Raw genomic sequence first — 22950 nt, 5'->3', positions numbered from 1 at the left:
AAAATCCCCCCGAGTGATAGGAACATGTGCCGAGGACCCCACTGTAGGCCTGAACTCAACCTCCTCCGCGGGTACTTCTCCGGATGCACCCTCCTCAACCGCGGGACCTTTACCCCTCGCCGGATCCCTCGTTGGTGACCCCGGTCGATCATCACCATCACTAGCACCACTGCCGCTGCCGCCGGCCCCAACCGAACCCAAACCGGTGATCACTAACCCCTCTACACCACTCCTTAGATCCAACCGACGAACCCGTAGACCCCCTGTTTCGACAACACCTGGCGTACACTCCAGAACAGCTGGCGTACGCCGCCCGTCGCCACCAACCACCACTGCTGCATGGCCACCGTCGTCCCCGCCGCTACTTGCAGCCACTGCACCGGTACTCGACGATGGTTCGTCCGTCGTCTGATCGCTGATTTGAGCCCCCGGAGTCTCGATACTACCCTGTGGCCGACTTTCCTCCTCGCCGGCATTGCCATTGCCGCCTCCACCACTGGGTTCCGCCATGGATGAGTGAAGAAGCGTGGGTTTTGGGGAAAAATGGAAGATTGAGTGAAGGGTTGAAGAGTTGTGGAGTTTTTGGAGGATTTTCGGTGTCCAAAACTGACTGAGGCAGTTTCTGCGCTCATACGGGAAGTTTAAACGACGTGGAGAGCATTTGGGCCGGGTCTGGGCCGGATCTGGGCTCGGATCATTGTCAAAGGTGGCGCACGCCAGTGTCTCCGTGCCGTACGCCAGTAGGTGCTGGGCCTCAGGCCCAATTCATGTCCTGTGTTGGAATTCATCCTCAAATGAAAAGCCCGACTCATTCTGGAAAGTTTTGGGACCCATCCCCAAGCAGAGGCTCGCCCAATTTCAAATCAACGGCGATCCACTCGCCCAATTTCAAATCAACGGCGATCCACTTGCCCAATTCAACGACGATCTATCCGTCCAAATTCAAATCAACGACGATCTATCCGTCCAAATTCAAATCAACGACGATCTATCCGTCCAATTTCAAATCAACGACGATCCACTCGTCCAAAATCAAATCAACGGCGATCCACTCGCTCAATTTCAAATCAACGGCGATCCACTCGCCCAATTTCAAATCAACGGCGATCCACTCGCCCAATTCAACGACGATCTATCCGTCCAAATTCAAATCAACGACGATCTATCCGTCCAATTTCAAATCAACGACGATCCACTCGTCCAAAATCAAATCAACAGCGATCCACTCGCTCAGTTTCAAATCAATGACGATCTGTCCGTCCAATTTCAAATCAACGACGATCCACTCGTCCAATTTCAAATCAACGACGATCTATCCGTCCAATTTCAAATCAACGACGATCTATCCGTCCAAATTAAAATCAACAACGATCTATCCGTCCAATTTCAAATCAACGACGATCCACTCGTCCAAAATCAAATCAACGGCGATCCACTCGCTCAATTTCAAATCAACGGTGATCCACTCGCCCAATTTCAAATCAACGGCGATCCACTCGCCCAATTCAACGACGATCTATCCGTCCAAATTCAAATCAACGACGATCTATCCGTCCAAATTCAAATCAACGACGATCTATCCGTCCAATTTCAAATCAATGACGATCCACTCGTCCAATTTCAAATCAACGACGATCTATCCGTCCAAAATCAAATCAACGGCGATCCGCTCGTCTAATTTCAAATCAACGATGGTCCACCCGTCCAGTTTCTAAAATCAACGACGGTCCATCCGTCTTACAGTCTTTTCCCCCACAGAGTCGATGCTGTTGCAAAAAGGATCATTCCCCAGGAGAGTCCACTTTGTGCGATCTATCCATCAAAGACAACAAAGCAGCGGCCTATCCGCCCCAACTTCAAATCAAGCAGGTCCTTTAAAGTTCATGCATTCTAGATAGCCTTGAAGAAGGTGTCTAGAAAACCTTTGACGTTACTTGTCTCCAGTCAATGGTGCATCAAGTGCCGTCAAAGGGGGGCTTCTGTAGACACCCCATTCTGGTCTCTCCAGATAACGTTATCTGTCGACCTTTTAGTTCCCCAATGATGATTATAGTCGAGAACAGTCTGAGGACGACGGTGTGTTTGAGGTTTGAGCGTCCCTAACCCCTCTCAAACCCATTTCAAACCCTTCAAACCAGAACCAAACAGCCCCAGCAAAACCCAACTGGCACACACCAATGTCTTGGAGGTGTACGCCAGTTAACTGCCACGTGTCAGTCCTCGACCATTGACCCAGTTATTAGTGGCGCACGCCAGTTTATATGTGGCGCACGCCAGTCAAATCCAGTCAAATCAACTTTATTCAGCCACATGGACGAGACTTTTGTGCCACCCCGACGTCGGCCACAATAGCCCCGGATGATTATATCGGTCAGGACCGTCCCCCTTCTCTCCTACACCCCCCATCAACGAGTCCCATGCATTTAATGCATGGGAAGGCTCCATTCTTGTGCCAACCAGCCAAACAAGGCCTTGGTGCCTAACTGATCTCAGTCTCTTCCTCCTATAAATACCCCCCTTGCATTCATTTGCAAGGGGTTAGCCTCATTAAGGAGCATAAAGTTTTCTTCTCCTCTCTTCTTGCTCTTCTTCTCTCTTCTTATTCCATTGAAAGAGAAAGGAAAATAGTCCCCTTCCATACACCCACTGAGGTTCAGTCACCATACAACCTCCATCTTCAATCTTTAAAGCTCAACACAACCTTCAAACCTCAATACAAAAAGGTATATCACCTTTGCGTCCCTTCCTGTTTTCAGCTCCTGAGGGTGATCAGTAAGGTCCAGGCTAGTAAACAATGCTAGTCCTGGCCTTAAAATGGTAAAATACAAAGATCATGTGAGGGACTACGTGGCACACGCCAGTGACTTTCAGCCGTACGCCAGTAATGGCGGTATGTGCACTACTGGCGTGGGGATCATCGGTCACCTATTCTTATTTTAATGTCTTCTTTCATCACCCATCAGCATGCTAAGAACCAGTCTATTGCTTTCTGTGTTTGGACTTGATTAGTCGTACCATCGATCGTTTGCTCTCTTTTTATCTTGAAAGGCCTCTGGGATCCTTCTGGTCGTGTTCCAGAGCCCAGATGATGCAAAGCCAAGCACTGGACTGTGATATTACCTGCGTACGACACTTGAAACTGGCGTACGGCAGTAGGCCCACGATTCAGTGGCTGGCCCTTGCATCTTAGTGTGACCTTGGCCTACTTCCTGTCCCCACTCTGTTTAGGGGGCTTCTTGCCTATTTATATGGCTTCAAGCCATCTCATCTGTCTGTAAATATATTCTGCTCTATTTAACTGCATGGTTTGTCCTGGGTGTGCGCTGGTCCCTTTCCAGAGCCCAGAGGGTTGAAAACAAAGACTGAGCAAACAAACAAGTGGAGTACGCCAGTTGTAGGTTGGCGTGCGCATGTTCTCACAGTATGCAGTGGTTCGGCCAGTGCATGCTGGCACAGAACCTGCTCACGTCCCTGCAGGGCAGCAGCGTATTTCAGGTTATCCAGTTTGCTCAGTACTTGTTCTCAATCTATGTTTAGCATTGCAATCAAGTCATCCATAAACCATTTTGCCACATAAATCTGCAACTTGTCAAAGCTTTAACCCCCATTAAACTGTTCCCCCGCCCTAATTGGCTGAAAATGATCAGTGAGAGAAAAATGCAAACACTTTGCAAAAATGCCCGAGTAGAGACCGATCTCCGGATTGGGCAAGAGGGGTGCCATAAAACCCTTCCCCTCTCGTAACCTGGCTCCCGAACCTCAGATATCGAAGGTGACGACGGTCCAGTCTACAAGCCTTTTCAAAAATCAAAACAAACGTGGCAAACGTTTTCGAGTTCGGTTCCTTGGGTATTTCTCACCGCTAAAACCCGAGTGGCGACTCTGAATCGAGGCGTTTCGCCGTGCTTTCTCCGAAACAAAGGGCCGCACCCAATTTTACAAACAAAATTTTCGGGTAGCGTGCCCACACATTCCAGCATTGCACAATTTGCCAATGATTTGGGCACCGGCCCCTGTAGTTGATTTTGACCTAAATCTATCATCAACAGTTGGCAATTCATTGTGAATGTTGAAGGAATACTTCCTTGGAAACTATTGCCACTCAGATTCAACATGAGAAGGTCCTCACTGGAACTGGCCAAACATGAGGGTATTGTGCCATTTAAATTGTTGTCGGACAAATCAACCATACGAAGAGAATTCTTGTGGCACATTAACGGTGGAATTACTCCCGTCAATGCATTCTCGCGGACAATATAAATAACAGTGCTTGGTGGTGGAACAGGAAGCGATCCTTGAAGCTTGTTAGAGTCGAGGTTGAAAACTATTAGAAAACGCCATGGGATGACAGCTTGCTGCTGCTCGAAACCAGTCAAAAAGTTCTGGCTAAAGTCGACATATTCCATTGTTTCTTTACTCGAGTTCCACATCCATATTGGTATTTCACCTCGAATTTTGTTATTGTTAAGAGTTAACGCCTGCAATTCATCTTGAAATCTTAGAATGCTAGGGAACTCAACTAAGTTGCATGACGCCAATCCTAGAATATCAAGCTTCGGAAGAGTACCATTGGTACTATTTTTGTCGAGCACTGTTAGATTGTTTATCCCTAATTGCAATAAGACCAAGTTTGGGAGTTTCATAAACATGTCTAGCTCGACAATATCAGTGAAGCTATTAGAATGAAGGCTCAAAAAATCAAGACGCTTGAGTTGAGTGATTGATCTAGGAATCGTGCCATGGAAGTGATTTTGTGAAAGATCTACGACTGTTAATAGGGTGAGGTTCATGAACCATAATGGGATTTTACCTACCAAGTCGTTTACGCGAACGGATAAATAGGAAAGTTGGGTCAGGTTGGCAAGCGATAGTGGGATCTCACCTTGTAAATTCATTCTGCGTGCAGATAAGCGAGTGAGTTTGAGTAGCTTTCCTGGTGGTAAAGGAAGTGGTCCTGCGTCAAAGTCGTTATTGCCAATTCCGAACTCAGTTAGTTGTGATAGGTTTGCCAACGACGAAGGAACTTGGCCACTAAACTTGCAATCATTAAGGAAGAGGAAACTGAGTCGGGTTAGATTGCCAAGTGGAGAAGTGAGTGTCCCAGATAAACTAGTTTGACTCAAATCCAAATAAACTAAGGATTCAAGTCTACCAATTGAACCTGGGAGCTTACCGTAGAAGCCTGTGCCTTGGAATATCAATGACTTAAGGTGACTATTGCTTTGAAATTCAGGTAGAGAGCCAGTGAGATTTTCGTTCCCAGCTACATTAAGAATCTGTAGTTGTGGTAAACGAAAAATTTCCATTGGAAATTCACCATACAACAAACATCCTTCAAGATTAAGAGTTGTTAGAGAGGATATATTTGACAAAACACTTGGCATAGAAGAAGATATGTTCACCATAGAAAGGTCAAGTACTTTCAGGTTGGTTAGGTTTTGAACTAGGTCTCTTAGACTGGGTTTTCCAAGTTTCAAATGACTTTCAGAATACAAATCAATTTCCGAACTTAGATCGAGGATAACCAATTTGGAAAGAGATGAGATTTCTGAAGGAATCTGACCGAAAAATCCAGATTTAGATAGATTGAGACTTGTCAGCTTGAAAAGATGTCCAATTCTGGATGGTATTTCAGAGAAATTAAACTCATTATCGGCAAGGTTTAGGCTACGAAGGTTGACAAGGGTGAATAGACTGTTGTTGGAGTTGATAGAACCATGGAGAAAGCTACTACTGAGATCGAGGCCGATCACATGACCAGTGTCGTGGTCACACTCGACGCCGTCCCATGAGCAGCAACCGTTGTTCTTTCCATCAAGTAGCTTCCATGATTCAAGCTTTGGATAAGCAGAAGGGCCAACAGAAGCAAACTTGTTGATGACAAAATTATGCTTGAACTGCAGCAAGGCTCTGCTCTCGTTTTCATGGCATAATGGCTGCGTAGAAGAGGAAGAGTAAGTTAATATGACAAGATTGAAGCAACACAAGATTAGGTATGCGCGAAGATTCAAACATGAATCCATGATGGAGTATGTATATAGCCAACGCTAGTTACCAAATCTTGGATGAGAAAGCTTGATGCCTTTGATGTTCTTTTATAGTTGGGTTTTAGGACTCACCTACCCTGATAGCTCACACGATTCAACAAGTCTACAGAGAGGAGGGGACCCCTTCTATTGGATGATTGTCGTGTCCCTTTTCTTGGTGATGCCGTGTCATTTTTCGCCCAACTTGTGTTTTCGTTTGTCTCTTTCGTTGGGTTTGTTGGTTCGTTGCCAACTTCATTACGGGTTTGGGAGCTTGTGATTGGTGGGACAATTAGAATTAATTTGTTGTAGGGAATTGTATTATCTTCTCAAGTTAATAAAAAAAGGGAAATGGACCTCGAGTCCTGTATCCCCTCACTGCAGTCCTAGGTCAAGTAATCTTCTAGTAAGACCCCAAGTAATCTTCTAGTAAGACTCTTTGCTCTGTTCTCAATCTCTCGCTCTACGCTTTCAATCTCAATCCCCCGGTTCTTGCTCTCGCTTTCTCTAAAGTAGGCCCATTATGTAACCTCGGGTTTGCTCTCTTGAGTTGGAGTTTGGTATTCTTCTTACCACCGGAACGCCACTTCTAGTCCATATTGTTTGAATAATTGGCTTCAATACACGTTTAGCTCAAGCAAAGTACTTAAACCAATCTTATCAAAAAATACATGTAAATATATTGAAAGGTGGAGTTTTACTTCTTTTTTCCTAGTGTCATTGGGTTAGAGGCCTAAAATTCCTCTTATACAGGGAAAATTTTTCAGTGCCGAGCGGGTACCACATAGTGGTCGCTTGCGCATCCGAGCCGCGCATCCATTACGTGTTTGAACGGCTCAGATTTGGAGAGAGAAAGTGTTGGGGTGAGAGGAGAGAGAGAGTTTCAATCCGAGCCGTCCAAAAGTATATCAGATGGCTCAGATGCGCTGAGCGTGTACCACGTAGGATAAACCCGTTCAGCATTGAAAAATCACTCCTTAAACAGACACAGGACCTCTGGGTTTGGGGGCTACTAGCATTATAGTCTTTTGTTCAAGGGTTTAGATATTAGGGTTTTGTTCATCTCTTAGGGTTCCACCAAGGGTTTGTGTCTCCCTATTGGATTCCACCAGAGATTTGTCCCTAGATATCTGTTTAGTACTTCAACTAGAGTTACGGGTATAGCCGGCTCTTTGTTTCTCTCCCTGTTTATAGTGAATCCTCTTGCTCTTTTCCCCATTGAGTATGTTCTTGTTTTGTGCTTGAGCGGAACCACGTATATCCTTGTGTTCTTGTTTATTGCTTTTTGATTTGTTATATTCTCAATTTCGTTTTCGGCACAACGAGTACTTTCCATGCAGCTACAATGTGACAAAAAGCATCGCGGACCCCTAAATATTGTCATGAGACGAGCTTCGTAGTGTTCGAGCTTGGCTCGTTTACGAATCGAGCCTAAAACTCAAGTTTGAGCTCGGCTTGGTTGTGAACAAGTCGAGCCCTTAACGAGCTCCGCCTAGCTAATTTACTTAACGAGCCTTTTTAAACGAGCCAAGTCGAAACAAAAAAGCCAAGCTTTTAAGTGTCAAATTCGGCTCGTTTACTAAACGAATCGAGCTGAGCCTTAATGAGCCGAGTTACAAGCTTCTTGTGAGCAGGTCAGTCCGTTTGCAACCCTATGAACAAGAGAGTGAGTTTGAGTAGCTTCCCTTGCGGTAAAGGAAGTGGTCCTTCATAAAAGTTGTTAATGCCAATGTCGAACTTAGTTAGTAGTGATAGGTTTGGCAATGACAAAGGAATCTGGCCACTAAACTTGCACTCAACAAGGTCCAGAAAAGTGAGCCAGGTTAGATTGCCTAGTGAAGATGGAAAAGTCCCAGACGTAAGTATTCAAGTCTACCAATTGAATTTGGGAGCTTACCATAGAAGCCAGTTCCCAAGATTCTCAGTGCCTTGGCGAATACTACTTTCAAATTCAGGTAGAGAGCCAGTGAGATTTTCGTTCAAAGCTGCATCAAGAATCTGCAGTTTTGGTAGATGAAAAATGTCCATTGGAAAATCACCAAACAACGAACATCTTTTAAGCTTGAGAGTTGTTAGGGAGGATATATTTGACAAAACACTTGGCACTGAAGAAGATATGTTCACCATAGAAAGGTCAAGTACTTTCAGGTTGGTTAGGTTTTGAACTAGATCTCTTAAACTGGGTTTTTCAAGTTTCAAATGACTTTTAGAATACCAATCTATTCTAAGTGAAAGATCCAGGTTAACCAATTTGTAAAGAGATGAGATTTCTGAAGAAACCTGACCGAAAAATCCAAAGTTGGATAGATTGAGACTTGTCAGCCTCGAAAAATGTCCAATTCTGGATGGTATTTCAGAGAAATTAAACCTATTATCGGCAAGATTTAGGCCAAGCTACCAAGCTGGACAAGGGCGAATAGTCTGCCGTTGGAGTTGATAGAACCGTAGAGAAAGCTACTGCTGAGGTCGAGCCTAATGACATGACCACACAATGGAAAGGTCGAGAGATGAGTGGACCCCTTCTAGTGGAGTCCTTTGGCTAAGTCGAAAACCCATTGTAAGTCAAGTCCCGTCCGTGTTCCCGTCCGTGTTCCCTCACTCCAGTTCAAGTCACAAAATCTTCCAGTACAATTCTTTCACGTTCTCGCTTGCGTACGCCCATTATGTGACTTAGCTCCGGTTTGCTCTCTTTGGTTGGGGTTTGATACTATCCTGCTATCCAAATGTGAGTGTCACTTCTAGTCTGTATTTTTTGAATTTGGCTTCAAAGGTGGAGTTGTACTGTTTTTTTCCGGCATCGTTGGGTTACAATTAGATTCCTAATATTTCTCTTGCACGTACTCAAGTCCTCTGGAATTTCTTTGAGTATGCATTAATTGTATGAATAATATGAGTGGTTATAATTAGTATGTTGTTTCAAAGAGTATTGGAGCAATGTGTGGTTCTTCAGGTTTCTAATCAGAGGCATTGTCTGTTTAAGGATCAAGTAAACATAATCATCTAGTACACAAAGTAAAACCTTTACTTTTAATCAGATTAGTCTATGCAATCTCTTTAATCAGATCTGAAACTTTAAAATATCAGTATTTGCGCACACAGTAAAACCTTTACTTTTGAATTGATTTTCTGTTGTTAGTATCTCAAAAGTAGTTATCATCTACAACGAAAATTTCCAAGCTGTAAAAGACCGCATTCTGCTAAAATTCTACATTTTATCAGAAAAAGTTGTTCATGTTGGAGAGTTGCTGCTCCCAGCTCATGTACAAAAGAACATAAAATGCGGAACCCAAATGTTGTCACCAAAGTATCACTACAAACAAAAGTGTGTTCTGCGTCCTTGTGGAAAATTGTGTTGCGTTGTTATCCAGAGGTCAGTCTCTTGCTTAACTAGTTGGAGTGGCTCCAAATCGTTCAAAAAAAAATATTCCAAAAAAAGTTTAAAATAAAATTACAACTTCTTAAACATTTTTTTTTCAAAATAAAAAATTTACAATTTTTTAAAAAAAATTAAAAATAAATAAAGTTTGGATCGGATTGATAACGGTTTTAGGCCCCGTTCCAGAACACCTTCTTAAAAAATAAGTACTTATTTCACATTTTTTAACTCAAAAATAATAATAATGAAAAATAATTTTTCAAATTTTTTGTACGGTATTAAAGATCTCAATGAGATCTATCAAACAAGATCCATATTAATAGGAAAATTATTTGGGTAAGCACATGATTTTTGAGCTTGAAATTGCCTTCTTAAAAAATAAGTAATCCCTCCGTCCCTGTTTAAGTATCTTGCTTCGTAACTCCAACTTATTAAAAAGACATCAGATGGCTTTGTTCGGTTCACCGTTTAGTTTTTGTTTTTGTTTTGTTTTCAATCATTACCCTATTTCTTTCTCCAATCATTACCCTGTTTTTTCAATTATTACTTTTTCATCTCTCCAATCATTACCCCTATCTTCAGTTATTACTCTATCTCTCTCTTCACCAACTACCAAAACTAAACTAAACTAAACTAACTCTCAACCAAACACAATCATCGTCATTATTCCTTTCACATCAACTTTTTCCTCCACTTTTCCTACTTATCCAACATCATTATACTTTTACTCACTAATTTTTAAAATGGGATCTACTTTTAGGGACAAAATAGACAATGTACAAACTTTTACCCACTAACTTTACAAAATGAACACTTATTATAAAGGACAGTCCAAAATGGAACACTGGTTCCTAAAGGGACGAAGGGAGTACTTATTTCCCTTTCGGAAACGGCCTTAATCCGATCCAATCCAAATTTAGATTACCAGATTCAGATTACCATAATCGGATCTGGATCCGATCCGATCCATTGACAAATCTACATGAATCCATAATGTATATACGTATATAGCCAACGCTAGTTACCAGATCTTGGATGAGAGAAAGTTTGATGCCTTCGATGTTCTTTTGTAGTTGGGCTTTTGGGACTCATCTACCTTGATAGTTCAGACACTGGGACTCCTCTATGTTGTGAATATAATCTTGATTATTAATTGTTGTGGGCCAATTGTGTGTGCTTGGGAGAGACAAAGAGATAGATACACTACTACAAAATGGTATAAAGATCACGGTCCAAAAACTAAAAAGATCTCACTTTTTGTGAAAATGTAATAAAATATTATGAACTATAATTTTAATCTCAGTTATGCGAAAAAACTGAGATAGAAAGATTTTTTAATCTCAATAATCTAAAAAGTGAAATTGTAACTTGAAGAATAAATCTCATTCTCAAAAAACTAAGATTGTATATGAAAGAATATATCTCGTTTCGAAAAAAATTGAGATGAAAAGATTTTTTAGTCTTAGTAATTTAAAAGTGAGATTGTAACTTCAAGAATAGATCTCGTTTTCCAAAAACTGAGATTATATATGAAAGAATATATCTCATTTCGAAAAAATTGAGATAAAAAGAACCTTTAATCTCAGTCATCTAGAAACTGAGGTCGTAAGTTAGAGAACATTTTTTTTAAGACTTGAGATGAAAGCTCTTATATAGGAAAAGTTGAAAGTCGCTTACCCCTTAATCGACTCCTCGCGTAATACCGCTAAATAAATGTCACTCTCAACCATTCTACAAAAAATATTTCGTCTCAAGATGGGGCACTTTCGGCTATGAAAATATATTTCGTCGCCAAATGAGTACCTTTGGTGACAACATTTATGAAGGTTGCGTTTCGTCTCCAAATGTATTTCGAGTATAACTCTATTCAGAACTCCATTAATTGAGATAATTCAAATTGGGTTTGAACAATAACACAAAGGGCTACAACTTTCATATTTATCAAAATTGCTAATTTTAATATTTAAAGGTTCAAAATGATGTTCAAAATATATTTTAATGTTAAACGCATATGTTTTATATTAAATATTTCAATTATATATTGAAAAGTGTGTGTGGTGTAGTTGGTTGAAGCTTCTATATAAAACTCAAGAGACTTGGTTTTGAACCCACTAGGAGAAGTAATGTGGGATTTTTTCCCTTAGGAAAACGCCACTTTTAATCTCGGTTTTTTCAAAAATTGAGATTATTTCTCTCTAAATAACCACGGTTTTATAATAAAACTGAGATGTTTTGCTATTAAAGGTCATGATTTTGTCATTTTTAATCACAGTTTTTATGTTTCTAGTCACAGTTTTAATGAGTTTTAATCACGATTTTTATCTTGTGGTTAAAAGATAGAGACTTTTAGTTACACCTTGATAGACCACGGTTTTAAATGCGAGATTAAAAGTGAAAAATCACACCAAATGACCGAGGTCTTTATCTATTTTTGTAGCAGTGATATATGGGAATTGAGACTGGACCAAACCTAGAGGTGGCGGGTCCATGCAGTTTGACAATAGACAAAACACAATAATTTTGAACCATTTGTTGACTTAGGCTTCGTTTCGGAACAAAAAATAAGTTCTTATTTTTTAAGTAGGCAATTTCAAGCTCAAAAATTATAGGTTTATTGAAATCTAAAAATATGCAATATGGATCTTGTTTGGAAGATCTCGATGAGATCTTTTGTATGATGCAAAAAAATTTGAAAAATTATTTTTCATTTACTTTATTTTTGAGTTTGAAAATGTGAAATAAACTGCTTATTTTTTAATAAGATTTCTGGAACGGGACCTAAGAACTCAACAAATGTTGTTGTCTCTCAAACTTCTTAAATAACATGCAAAAGACCTGCCTGCAAAACAGTAATTTGGGCGCAATTTAGGGACGGAGTCGAGATGTTTTGGGTTAGAAATGTCGAAACGAAACTTGAGAGAAGTAAAATATCAAGTATTGACATGACTAACTCTGCTTTTTTAAATAAATAACGAGAGCAGTTGGCATCGCACCACTTCAAATCCAATAGGGAGGAGTTTGATATCCATATATTGTAATTGGTTGGATAGGGCAATAGGTTCTTTTTTCGTATGACAAAAAATTAAAACTCTCCTTTTAGATGCGTATTTTTATGCCAATACAGCCGTGAGCTTTCTAGCTAGTCCGTCCATGTGAAAACTCCAACATATATACTCCGTATATAGTATATCGCTATTGATTAAATTGTGGCATGTAATTTTCATTTTTGAGATAATAAATAGAACTTAAAAGTAAGATGATATCCAATCCATTAGATTAGTATAAGAGCCGGGCAAAAACAAAAACAAAAAAAAAAACCAAAAAAAAAAAAAACACCTCGATGCAAATCTGGCTAAATGAAAATAATCTACTACATTATTCACATCACCAATAACAAGATTCACTAATTTACACCTTGATTTTTCTTCTGCTACGTAATGTGAGGATTGAATCCCATTTGGTTACAAGTTATCGGAGAACACATATCGTTTTTTTTTTTTCAATCGATAGAATAGATCATTTACATCACGTATATGAAGTACAAAATATGAATCTGAGACACTACATTAATTGTAAAAGGCCACAAGATAATCAAGCCTGATAACTCAGCTAATACAAGAAATAAACCCATAATAGGGAATAAACAACGAACTCCCGACCTCCTATAGTGAGATGCAAGAGTGCTGACCAACTGAATTCTGCGCACAAAAAAATGTCTGTGGTGTCTGATGGAAAATTGTGTTGCCAGTCTTATCCAAAATTCAATCTCTTTCTTCCCACGCCAAACGCTCCATTTACTCCATGGCAAGTCTTCTTTGGAGGCTGAGAATGATTAGGAACGGGGATGCAGATGGCTGTCTGTTTACACCATAATTCAGTAAATTAGTCTAATATGATCGATTGGGTCAAATAATTACACATGTCAGCACATTTTTGACTGATTGATATAAATACAATGTGAAGCCTATTAAGGAAAATCAAGTGGACTAATCGACGGTTAATGTTTAACTCCAGAACACGTTTCAGAGCATGCGTATACAGATCGTGGGCAAGACAGTTAATGCAAACAGGCAGTTAAAGCAATTACAACATTGGGAACATGTGAGATCATGGAGAAATAACCGCCTCGTGCAGATAGTGGAGCAAGAATAGGGAGCATGGAACTGCTTAATTCAAATCGAAGGAGGGAATTTCATCTGATTTGAATTTCAAGTCGACGATGGCCTATAAATACAAGAATAGAAGATGTTTAGAACCCCCAATCAATCGCCCAAAGGCTTCTACTTTTATCTGTACTTTACATTTCTTGCTCTAGGAGTAGCTTGTAACGTAACTGTCTGTTCGATTGTGTTCTCATAGTCGATTGACTTCTACCTCGAGGAATAATAAAGTCCATTTTGTTGTTCTTCTTTCATCTCCATTCACTTCAATAAGTTTGCTTCCCGAGAAGTCCTGAAATACGGCAAGGAACCAAACTCCATCACCACAAACACCCACATTTCCAGCACGCTCAACAACTCTTAGTCGATTCGTCGACTGTAAGTAAAATAGACAAACAATTTTGGCGCTAGAAGGAGGGCTCATTACTAATTTGGAAGTAATGGCACCGGCAACAAGAAAACAAGGCGACCGACCAACAGAGCCTCAGAATGAAGGCTTGGAGACCCAAAACAATGTGATGCATCCTGAACAAAGGATGCCAGAGAATAGCCAAGGAAATGGCTTAAGTGCGCCAACGGACATAGAGAGCCTTTCCAGGCAGTTGGCACAGGTTTTGTCTAACCCAAAAGACGAAACGGCACAGGAATTGATTACCCTAATGAGAAGGGTCGTTACACCCCCATCTATCTTAGATGTTGATGCAAATGGTGTAGTTCATGAACAGTTGCAATCCGGTGATATGCCTAGACAGGCCCCTCGACAGGTATATTCAAACCCAGCATTTGACTCAAATATGAATATGCATAGTGGACCATTTGTAGGTCCAACTGCTTTACGATCCATAAGGCCAACCAGTTTTTATCAGAATGTTCCATCTATATATGAAGTTGGAAACAGTAGTGGGAATGGTCAAAATAATGGTCTAAATCCTAGTCAGAATCCTCAAAATGGTTTCACAGGGGTCCATGTTATGAACAATGGTCAGCACATATACAGTTCTGCACAAACTTTGCCAAATCATGGCAATTACACGTACCATACTATGCCAGCTGTGTCAAATAATGGAAATAGTGGTCAGTACGTTCACAATTTGCCAAATAATGGTAATGGAAACGGTCAGAACGCCCCTTTCGCACAACCTCACGTACCAAATGTTCTTAGAGCCCCAGATCCCATGAATATTAACAGGGCACAAATATTAGAAGTCATTCAAGATGTGTACGGACCAGGGCTGCGCAGGGTAGAGAAACCTATGTTTAGGAAGCCTTACCCACATTGGGTTGAGAGTGTGTCTTTACCAAGGGGATATAAAATACCTGAGTTATCACTCTTTAGTGGTATGGAAAACCAATCAACAATTGAACATGTGGGCCGGTTTTGCCTGCAGTTAGGCGAATTGGGCTTGGATGATGTTTTTAAATTGAAATTGTTCCCGCATTCATTAACTAAAACAGCATTCACGTGGTTCATAAGTTTACCTGCAAATTCTATTCATACGTGGCAAGATATGGAAGAACAATTTCATGCTCAATACTTTAGGCACGAACCAGAGGTTTCGATTGCTGATTTGGCTAAGTTAAAACAAAGGCCAAATGAAACAGCAGAACAGTTCTTAACTAGGTTTAAGAGATTAAGAAACCAGTGCCATTGTAATGTGCCAGAGACCGAGATAGTTCGAATAGCTCAGGATGGTCTCGAGATTAACTTTAAAAAGCAGTTTAATGGATCTAATTTCAAAGATCTATTTGAGCTTTCTATGAGAGCATCTCAATTTGAAGCTATTCTGCAGGAAGAAGAGCAATTAAAGAATACATCTCTAGGAACATATTACCAAGATGTAGAAGGAGATATTGAAATCGATGTAGTACAAGTTGTTGGAAAGACCCCCATAATTTGTGACACTCTGGTTAAAGCAGAAAAACCAATGAATATGCCTTCATCCCAACCCAATAGGCGTGGGGGGGCAAGCAAATTATAGACAGTATTCGTTTGACTTAGCACAAGCTGACCAAATATTTGATGAATTGTTGAAACAAAAGTTTATCACTCTCAGTCCTGGGCATATTATTCCTTCTGATAAAGATAGAAAAGGAAAAGAATACTGCAAATGGCACAATTCATTTAGGCATAATACTAACAATTGTGTTACATTTCGGAATTGTGTACAGGATTTGATCCAGAAGGGGTTGCTGCAATATGCTAAAGGTGACAAGGACCCGATGGGTATTGAATCCAACCCATTTCCAAAGATTGAAGTGAATATGGTGTAGGGGGATGAAAACAATTGATGCTTCCTTTCAACTGGATTGCAACGGCTTATTCGTGCCTCTTCACCGGAACCCAAGCTCGACGTCTGAACCCTAATCTGCAAAATAGACAGGGGGTGAGTGCACCTTTGCCTCTCGTGGCAAAGGCCCTCCGATGCCTTTGTTAGTATCACGTACTAGAAAACTCTACCCTAATTATCAGTAGGAAAGCAATAATGCAATGTATTGCGTACCTTTCACCTCTAGGTTAACCTCATATTTATAGATTTATGGATGCTTGCTGTCCAAGCATCCTTGTTGCCATAGGATTCCTAACTCGTATAGGAAACCCAGGATATCAAGGAGTCTCATTTCCTTTATCAGTTTATGGAAAAGAGTCCTTTTAGGATTCTTTTCCATTAAGAGCCAAACATCCCATACTTGTTGGGTATCTTTCTCAGATCCTATATTCTTGGGATCTTTATTCCTTTATGGGACATGACTACTCTGGAATCTTCCAGAGTATTCCCTCTGCTCCTACTCTCGATTGGAGCTCCTTCTTTGTTCGGCTGTCTCATGGCCGAACAGACTATCTGGACCAAGGACTTCACATGTAACTTGGTCCAAATGTAATCAGAATGTCTCTTGTCTGCCGAACAGATAGTTTACACCAGTGACTTGTCATGTCATTGGCCTTTATTCAGCCGAACAGATTGCATGGACCAAGGACTTCACATGTATCTGTTCCATATCGCTGTTCTTCATACTGCCCGGCGATAAGTCCAGTCGTATTTACCACGTGTTCCCAAACATCACGTGTTCGGTAACTAAATGTATCTGCTCGGGAATACCTCCCTACAATTGCTCCCCGCTTCATGTATTTACCTCTGTTCGGGGGCAATATATGATGCTTAGAAACAGAATTCTATCTAGACCAAACTCTTTTGATCCCGTGCAGTTATAGTTTCAATATCTCATTAATGCCTTTTGGCGCCTCTGTCATTATACCATCTCGAGGTAATGACTCCACGTGGCGCATATCGTATGCTTTTACATTAAATGTGAACTGACGTTTTATCTTAACGACGTCAATACGACGTTAGCTTGATCCCTTTATCCCGTTACTTAAAAGGTAACGGTGTGAAACGAGACGTTTCGTCTCCGTCTCTGGCATCTAAACCCCAGAAAGGGCTCATTTTGGATTTCCCCACCCAAAACTCCAAAACTCCTTCTCTCTCTAAGCTTTTTTGCCATTGTCGTCATCTACAAACTCGATTGCATTCCAGGGAATCGTCACCATATTTTTGTAAGATCCTCGTTCTTACTTCATTTTTTCTGTTTAGGTTCTTATCTGAGATCTCTATTCTCGATTTCGTGAGTCGTTTCCTAGGGTTTCAGTTGCACCCTTTTTCAGTCTTCCTTCTTTCCTGAGTATACCCATGGCTGACGATGGTGAGAATCCCTTGAGACCCAGTAAATTTAGGAAATTATGTGAAACCCCTACTGCCATGGCGGCATTTAGGAGGGAATATAACGTTCCAGAGAACGTTGGTCTCGAACTCGCCCCCCTGGGCGCAGATAGAGACGGTGGTTCCTGGGATCGAATGTGTATCCCCATTGTTGCTATCGTCGAAGGCGGAGTTCGATTTCCCCTTCACCCATTACTTCGCCAGATCCTAAACTGGTATCGTCTTACCCCCATGCAAATATCAACAAATGTCTTTAGGTTGATAATGGGTGTAATAGCCTTAAATAGGATTCTGGGGACCCAGTTAGGAATTTGGGATATTCAGTGGTGGTACAGCATTGTACTAAACCCTGAGTACAATATCTACTATTTCAAAGTTAGAAGGGCGGAAAAGCGTCTCGTGCTCAACCTGCCAGACTCCGCTCGGGATCATGAGATTGATTTTCTCTATGTCACTGGAGCCTTTGAGCCACTAGGAGAGGATGGCCAAGTGCTAGGGCTCCATTGCCCCCACATATGGGGTTATCCACGTATGCTCTTGCTTTTTATCTTTTGCAATTTCTTCGTTTACTGCTCTCTCATAGCTTTCTATATGTCTAATTTTGGTTTTATAACTCTGATCTTGCAGCTGAAAACGTTAACAAACGTCCTAGATGTGAGCCGAGCTACGTCCGAACAGGGGACATTAACAGGATCCTAAAATACACAGGAGAACCAGGTACCCGAACAGCTGGTCGGGGTCGAGACGCTGATATACTGCTGGGATACGATCCTTCGTACAGAGGGGTCATCGACAGAAGACTTGCCCATCCCAGTACCAGTGCTGCGTCTACCTCAACTGCTCCTCAAGAACGTATTTCAAGACTTCAAACTGGGGTTACTGTTGCTGGCCAACCTGGTGAAGTTCCCATTTCAGAAGGCGTGCCACTTCCTCGTTTAAGACTCAGAAGATCTACTCGTGGATCAGTTTCTAATCAACAACAACCCGAGCAGCTAATTGCAAATCGTGATACCAGCCAGTCTTCTTCTTCTGGTTATTCTCGATCCCCTCGTAACCCAGGTACAATGACCCGTCAACCTCTTAACCTGAGCTCCTTACTTACTGTGTCCGCACAAGGACGTGGTGCTACCAGCAGGGTAGCATCAACTGGCGCCCCGCCCCCACAATCACGTCGCAATAGGGGGGGATCAGCAAGATCGTCATCTTCTCCTCGGGGAGAGGAGGGTTCCCTTGATGCTGCTAACGCACATCGGGACAAACGGCCTAGGTCTGATGACCCAGCTGGTTCTGTTCCACAAGCTGATACAGAAACCCATCTCCCCGTGTCACCAACTGCTCAAGTACTCCCCCAGACATGGACTCCTCCTTTCACTAGGGGAGACCGTCCTGTTCATGTTGGGGATAGTGCTAGTTCATGAGAAACAGCACTTGCCCTAGCTCAAGGGTTGCTGCTCCCTGTTGATATGCAGAAGGAATCTGGAATCTGGATCTGCACCTGACCGGCTAGTGTCCACTGGTCTCGTCAGTGGTATTAAGGTAATAACTAAAACCTTTCCTCAAAATACGTTGCAAACCTAGTACTTATACTTGATTACTAACTCTCTCTAGTAACCCATAGTTTATTCAAAAGATGGTTGCACTAAATCAAAGATATCAAGAGGTTGAACAAGAGCGCAACAGGCTGTTGAGAGATAACACAAGACAACTTCAAACAATAATAAGGCTGGAGGGAGAGAAAGACAAGGCAAAAGCGGAAGCAACAGCGACCAAGGAGAAACTGGGAACTGCCGAAGAGAGTCTTAGCCAAGCACTATCTGAGATTGATAGCACCAAAAAGGCAGCTTATGGAGATGGATATCAGAAGGGTTTTGACGATACAACGGTCAGCTACGTGGAGCAGATGCCAGCCGTTCAAGACCAGATCTGGGCATCCTGCTGGGAAGCTTGTCTGACAAAGGTAGGAGTTGCCGAGGATTCGCCCTTATGGGTTGAGAACGAGCTACCAAGCCGCCAAGTGGCAGCCCCTACTGATGATGTTGACCAACAGATCGACGATTTTGCAGACGTTGATGAAGAAATACAGGTAGAATCACAGAATGATGTTGAGCAGTCATCTGTTCAGGAAGTAACCACTGAGATTGTCATCCCAGAGGAAAATACTGCTGCTGCTGTTGCTGAGGCTAATGTCCCTCCAGAGATTCAGAACCTGGATTAAGATAGTAAGTATTTTGTGTTTCTCAAACAATATGGCTGGTCCTGCGTGACCACGGTAATTTAACCCTGCGTGGTTCCAGTACTTTCTTTTGGTAATACTCTGGATAATACAGGTATTCGGCCCTTCGTGGCACTTGCTCGGCTTTCCTCTGTTTGTTGCATCTGTTCGGATGCACTGTTTTAATCTCAAGTATTTCGTACTTGTTGATTGCAAGTTTCACATACTTTAAGGGCCAGAACAAACATACAATTTGTTCCTTAAGTCTCACGTACTTAAGAGCAAACATATAATTTGCAACAGAACATACAAGTGTTTTTCGTACTTTGTAATTCTTCTAAGTTTCACGTACTTAAACTAAATGTGGCTTACATTTAAGTCAAGCCAATATAGTTTCTCAAGTATCACGTACTTAAAGTACCATATAAGTATCTCGTACTTTGAACATCCATACAAGTATTTCGTACTTGTATATTTTAAAAGAAAACATACAAGTGTTTCCATATTTGCTAAGTATCACGTATTTAAGAAAATACATACAAGTGTTTTCATACTTGCGTTCAAATGTATACCCAAGTTTCACATACTTGAAATTCTATACAAGTGTTTCGTACTTGTATGCATTAAGTGTCACGTACTTAAGAATGTATAAAACTTTTAAGTTTCACATACTCAAAAGGTATACCCTGCTCCCCAATACGAATAAGGAGAACCAAACTCGTAGTTCGTATTTAAATACCACAACAATTATTCGAAAGAAGTGATTTTATTCATAATCTGTAAAACGCAAAAGGGCGTTACTCGTACCCTTTGCAAAAATAATCAAAACTAGAACAAAGGAATTATATTCGAAATTCCCACACAATCACGTAGTGTAAATCCAAAACAGATGCTAATACTTCTAAACAAAGAACTTTCGTAAATTATGAACATTCCAAGGCCTCGGAATTGGATCACCATCCAGATCTGCCAATCTATAGGCTCCTATGCCCACAATCTCAGTTACTCTATACGGGCCTTCCCAGTTGGCCCCCAGCTTGCCTTCATTTGCCACCTTGGTGTTGCCGAGCACTTTTCGTAGCACAAGGTCCCCAACACCAAATTCTCTAGGATGAACATGTTTGTTGTAGCTTTTCATCAGCTGTTCTTGGTAAGATGCCAGATGTACCAAGGCCTTTTCTCTCTTCTCCTCGGCAAGATCAAGCTCGATTTCAAGGGCCCTGTCATTGCCTCCACTTTCAACCAAAGCTGTCCTGTTGGTCGGCAGACCCACTTCCAGAGGTATGACAGCCTCTGTTCCAAATGCCAACAAATAGGGGGTCTCTCCCGTAAACCTCCTAGGCGTTGTTCGGTGAGCCCACAAAACTAACGGTAACTCATCAGGCCATTTTCCCTTTGCTTTGTCCAGCCTCTTCTTTATCCCATCTAGGATAGTTTTATTGGATGCCTCTGCTTGCCCATTACTCTGAGGGTAGGCCGGAGTGGAGTAATAATTTTGTATTCCATACTGGGCACAAAAAGCCTTCAATTTCTTCTGAAATTGGGATCCATTGTCTGTAATCAATGAATAAGGGACCCCAAAGCGAGTGATGATGCTTTTCCACACGAACCTTTCTATCATAGGTTCAGTGATTTTGGCCAATGGTTCTGCCTCAATCCACTTCGTAAAATAATCAGTTGCTACAAGCAGGAATTTTCGATTCCCAGTTGCTTTATGCAATGGGCCCACGATATCCATTCCCCATTGGGCAAAAGGCCAGGGACTCGTCAAAGGCACCAGATCCTCGGCAGGTGTTCGAATCATTGGTGAGAATTTCTGGCACTTCTCACAAATCTTTACATAAACCTTTGCATCTTCTTGCATGTGTGGCCACCAGTAGCCTTGAGTAATTGCTCGGTGGGCAATGGATCTCCCTCCAGCATGGCTCCCACATGTTCCCTCGTGGATCTCATGAAGGAACTTCTGTACCATCTCAGGATGTACGCATAGCAAATAGGGACCTGTAAAGGATTTCTTATACAACTTACCCTCTGGGGACAGCCAAAACCTAGCAGATTTGACTCTTATCTTGTGGGCCTCCTTTTTATCAGAAAGGAGTATCTCGTCTCGTAAGAACTCCATTATTGGGTCCATCCAACTTGGTCCTTGGTTCACGTCCAAGACCAGGTCTACACTCCTCCCAATGCTCGGCTCATTTAGATATTCTACTGCCACCCTTCTTTTGAACTCTGTTGGTACTGCTGCAGCCAACCAAGCTAAAGAATCTGCATGAGCATTCTGTCCAGAACTTATTTGCTTAATATATACCCTCTCGAAGGTATCAAGCAAGTCTTTTGCTGCTTGCACGTAGGCTGCCATCTTTTCATTCCGAGTCTCGTACTCGCCGGACAGTTGATTCACAACAAGCTGGGAATCACAATACACCCTGACCCGTTCTGCTTTAAGGGTCTTCGCACTTCTCAATCCTGCCAAGAGTGCTTCATATTCAGCCACATTATTCGATGCACTGAATCCAAGCCGAACAGAGAGTTCAATCAGAACTCCTTGAGGAGGAAAGAGGACAATCCAATTCCAGAACCAGTATTACACGCTGATCCATCAATGAATAACTTCCATTCTTTGGGATCCTGTTCGGCTATGGGTTGATCCATCAAGGATGATGTCTTTGCTACCTGTTCCTTTCTCGTAGGAGGCAAGGGAGCAACAGTGGGGGAAAACTCTGCCACAAAATCAGCCAACACCTGGCCTTTAATTGTTGTGCGTGGCTGATACTCGAGATCATACTGACTTAACTCCAAGGACCACGTCGAGATCCTTCCCGAGAAATCTGCCTTTCGAAGCAGTGATTTTAATGGATACTCAGTATAAACCACAACCTTATGGCTTTGGAAGTAGTGTGGCAATTTCCTGGTTGCTGTCCTAAGTGCCAGGACAAGTTTTTCTAAAGGCAGATATCTCGTCTCTGCATCTAACAATGTCTTGCTAACATAATAAATGGCGATTTGCTCGATCCCTAAATCCCTCAACAAGACTGCACTTACTGCGTGCTCGGAAACAGCTAAGTACAGAATTAAAGACTCACCTCGCTGTGGAGTTGACAACAGTGGGGGTTCGGCCAGGTATTTCTTCAGATCCTGGAAAGCTTGCTCACACTCTGCTCCCCATTCAAATCCCTCCCTCTTTTTCAGTAGCTGAAAAAAGGGTCTGCACTTGTCACTCGACCTGCTGATGAATCTATTTAGTGCTGCTGCCATCCCAGTCAGCCTTTGGACTTCCTTGGTAGTTTTGGGACTCTGTAATCTCTGCAAAGCATCGATCTGCTCGGGATTTGCCTCTATTCCCCTCATAGTTACCAAATGGCCCAGGAACTTTTCTGAACCAACTCCAAACGCACACTTCGAGGCGTTGAGCTTCAACTTGTATTTTCTCAAAATTTCAAAGACTTCTTTTAAATCAGTA

At 41.8% G+C, this 22950-nt stretch overlaps 3 protein-coding genes across 4 annotated transcripts in view; all 3 read right to left on the bottom strand.

The window, feature by feature from the left end:
- Positions 1–22950, bottom strand: part of LOC131317012 (receptor like protein 27-like) — a 74300-nt gene that overhangs the window by 18560 nt on the left and 32790 nt on the right. The gene's annotated exons all lie outside the window — the stretch shown is intronic.
- The window catches only part of LOC131316765 (receptor-like protein 7), an 81815-nt gene that overhangs the window by 35200 nt on the left and 23665 nt on the right, over positions 1–22950 (bottom strand). The window lies entirely within an intron of this gene.
- Positions 1686–6023, bottom strand: LOC131317014 (receptor-like protein 7). The gene is made up of 3 exons (XM_058346596.1): positions 3945–6023; positions 3421–3471; positions 1686–1766 (listed from the first exon to the last, which is right to left on the bottom strand). The coding sequence occupies exons 1-3, from the start codon at positions 6021–6023 to the stop codon at positions 1686–1688; spliced, it is 2211 nt and encodes a 736-aa protein (XP_058202579.1).

Source organism: Rhododendron vialii, chromosome 2a (genome assembly GCF_030253575.1).
Source record: "Rhododendron vialii isolate Sample 1 chromosome 2a, ASM3025357v1".
In the NCBI taxonomy this organism is placed as follows: domain Eukaryota; kingdom Viridiplantae; phylum Streptophyta; class Magnoliopsida; order Ericales; family Ericaceae; genus Rhododendron; species Rhododendron vialii.
This window is presented reverse-complemented; position numbering and strand designations above follow the sequence as displayed.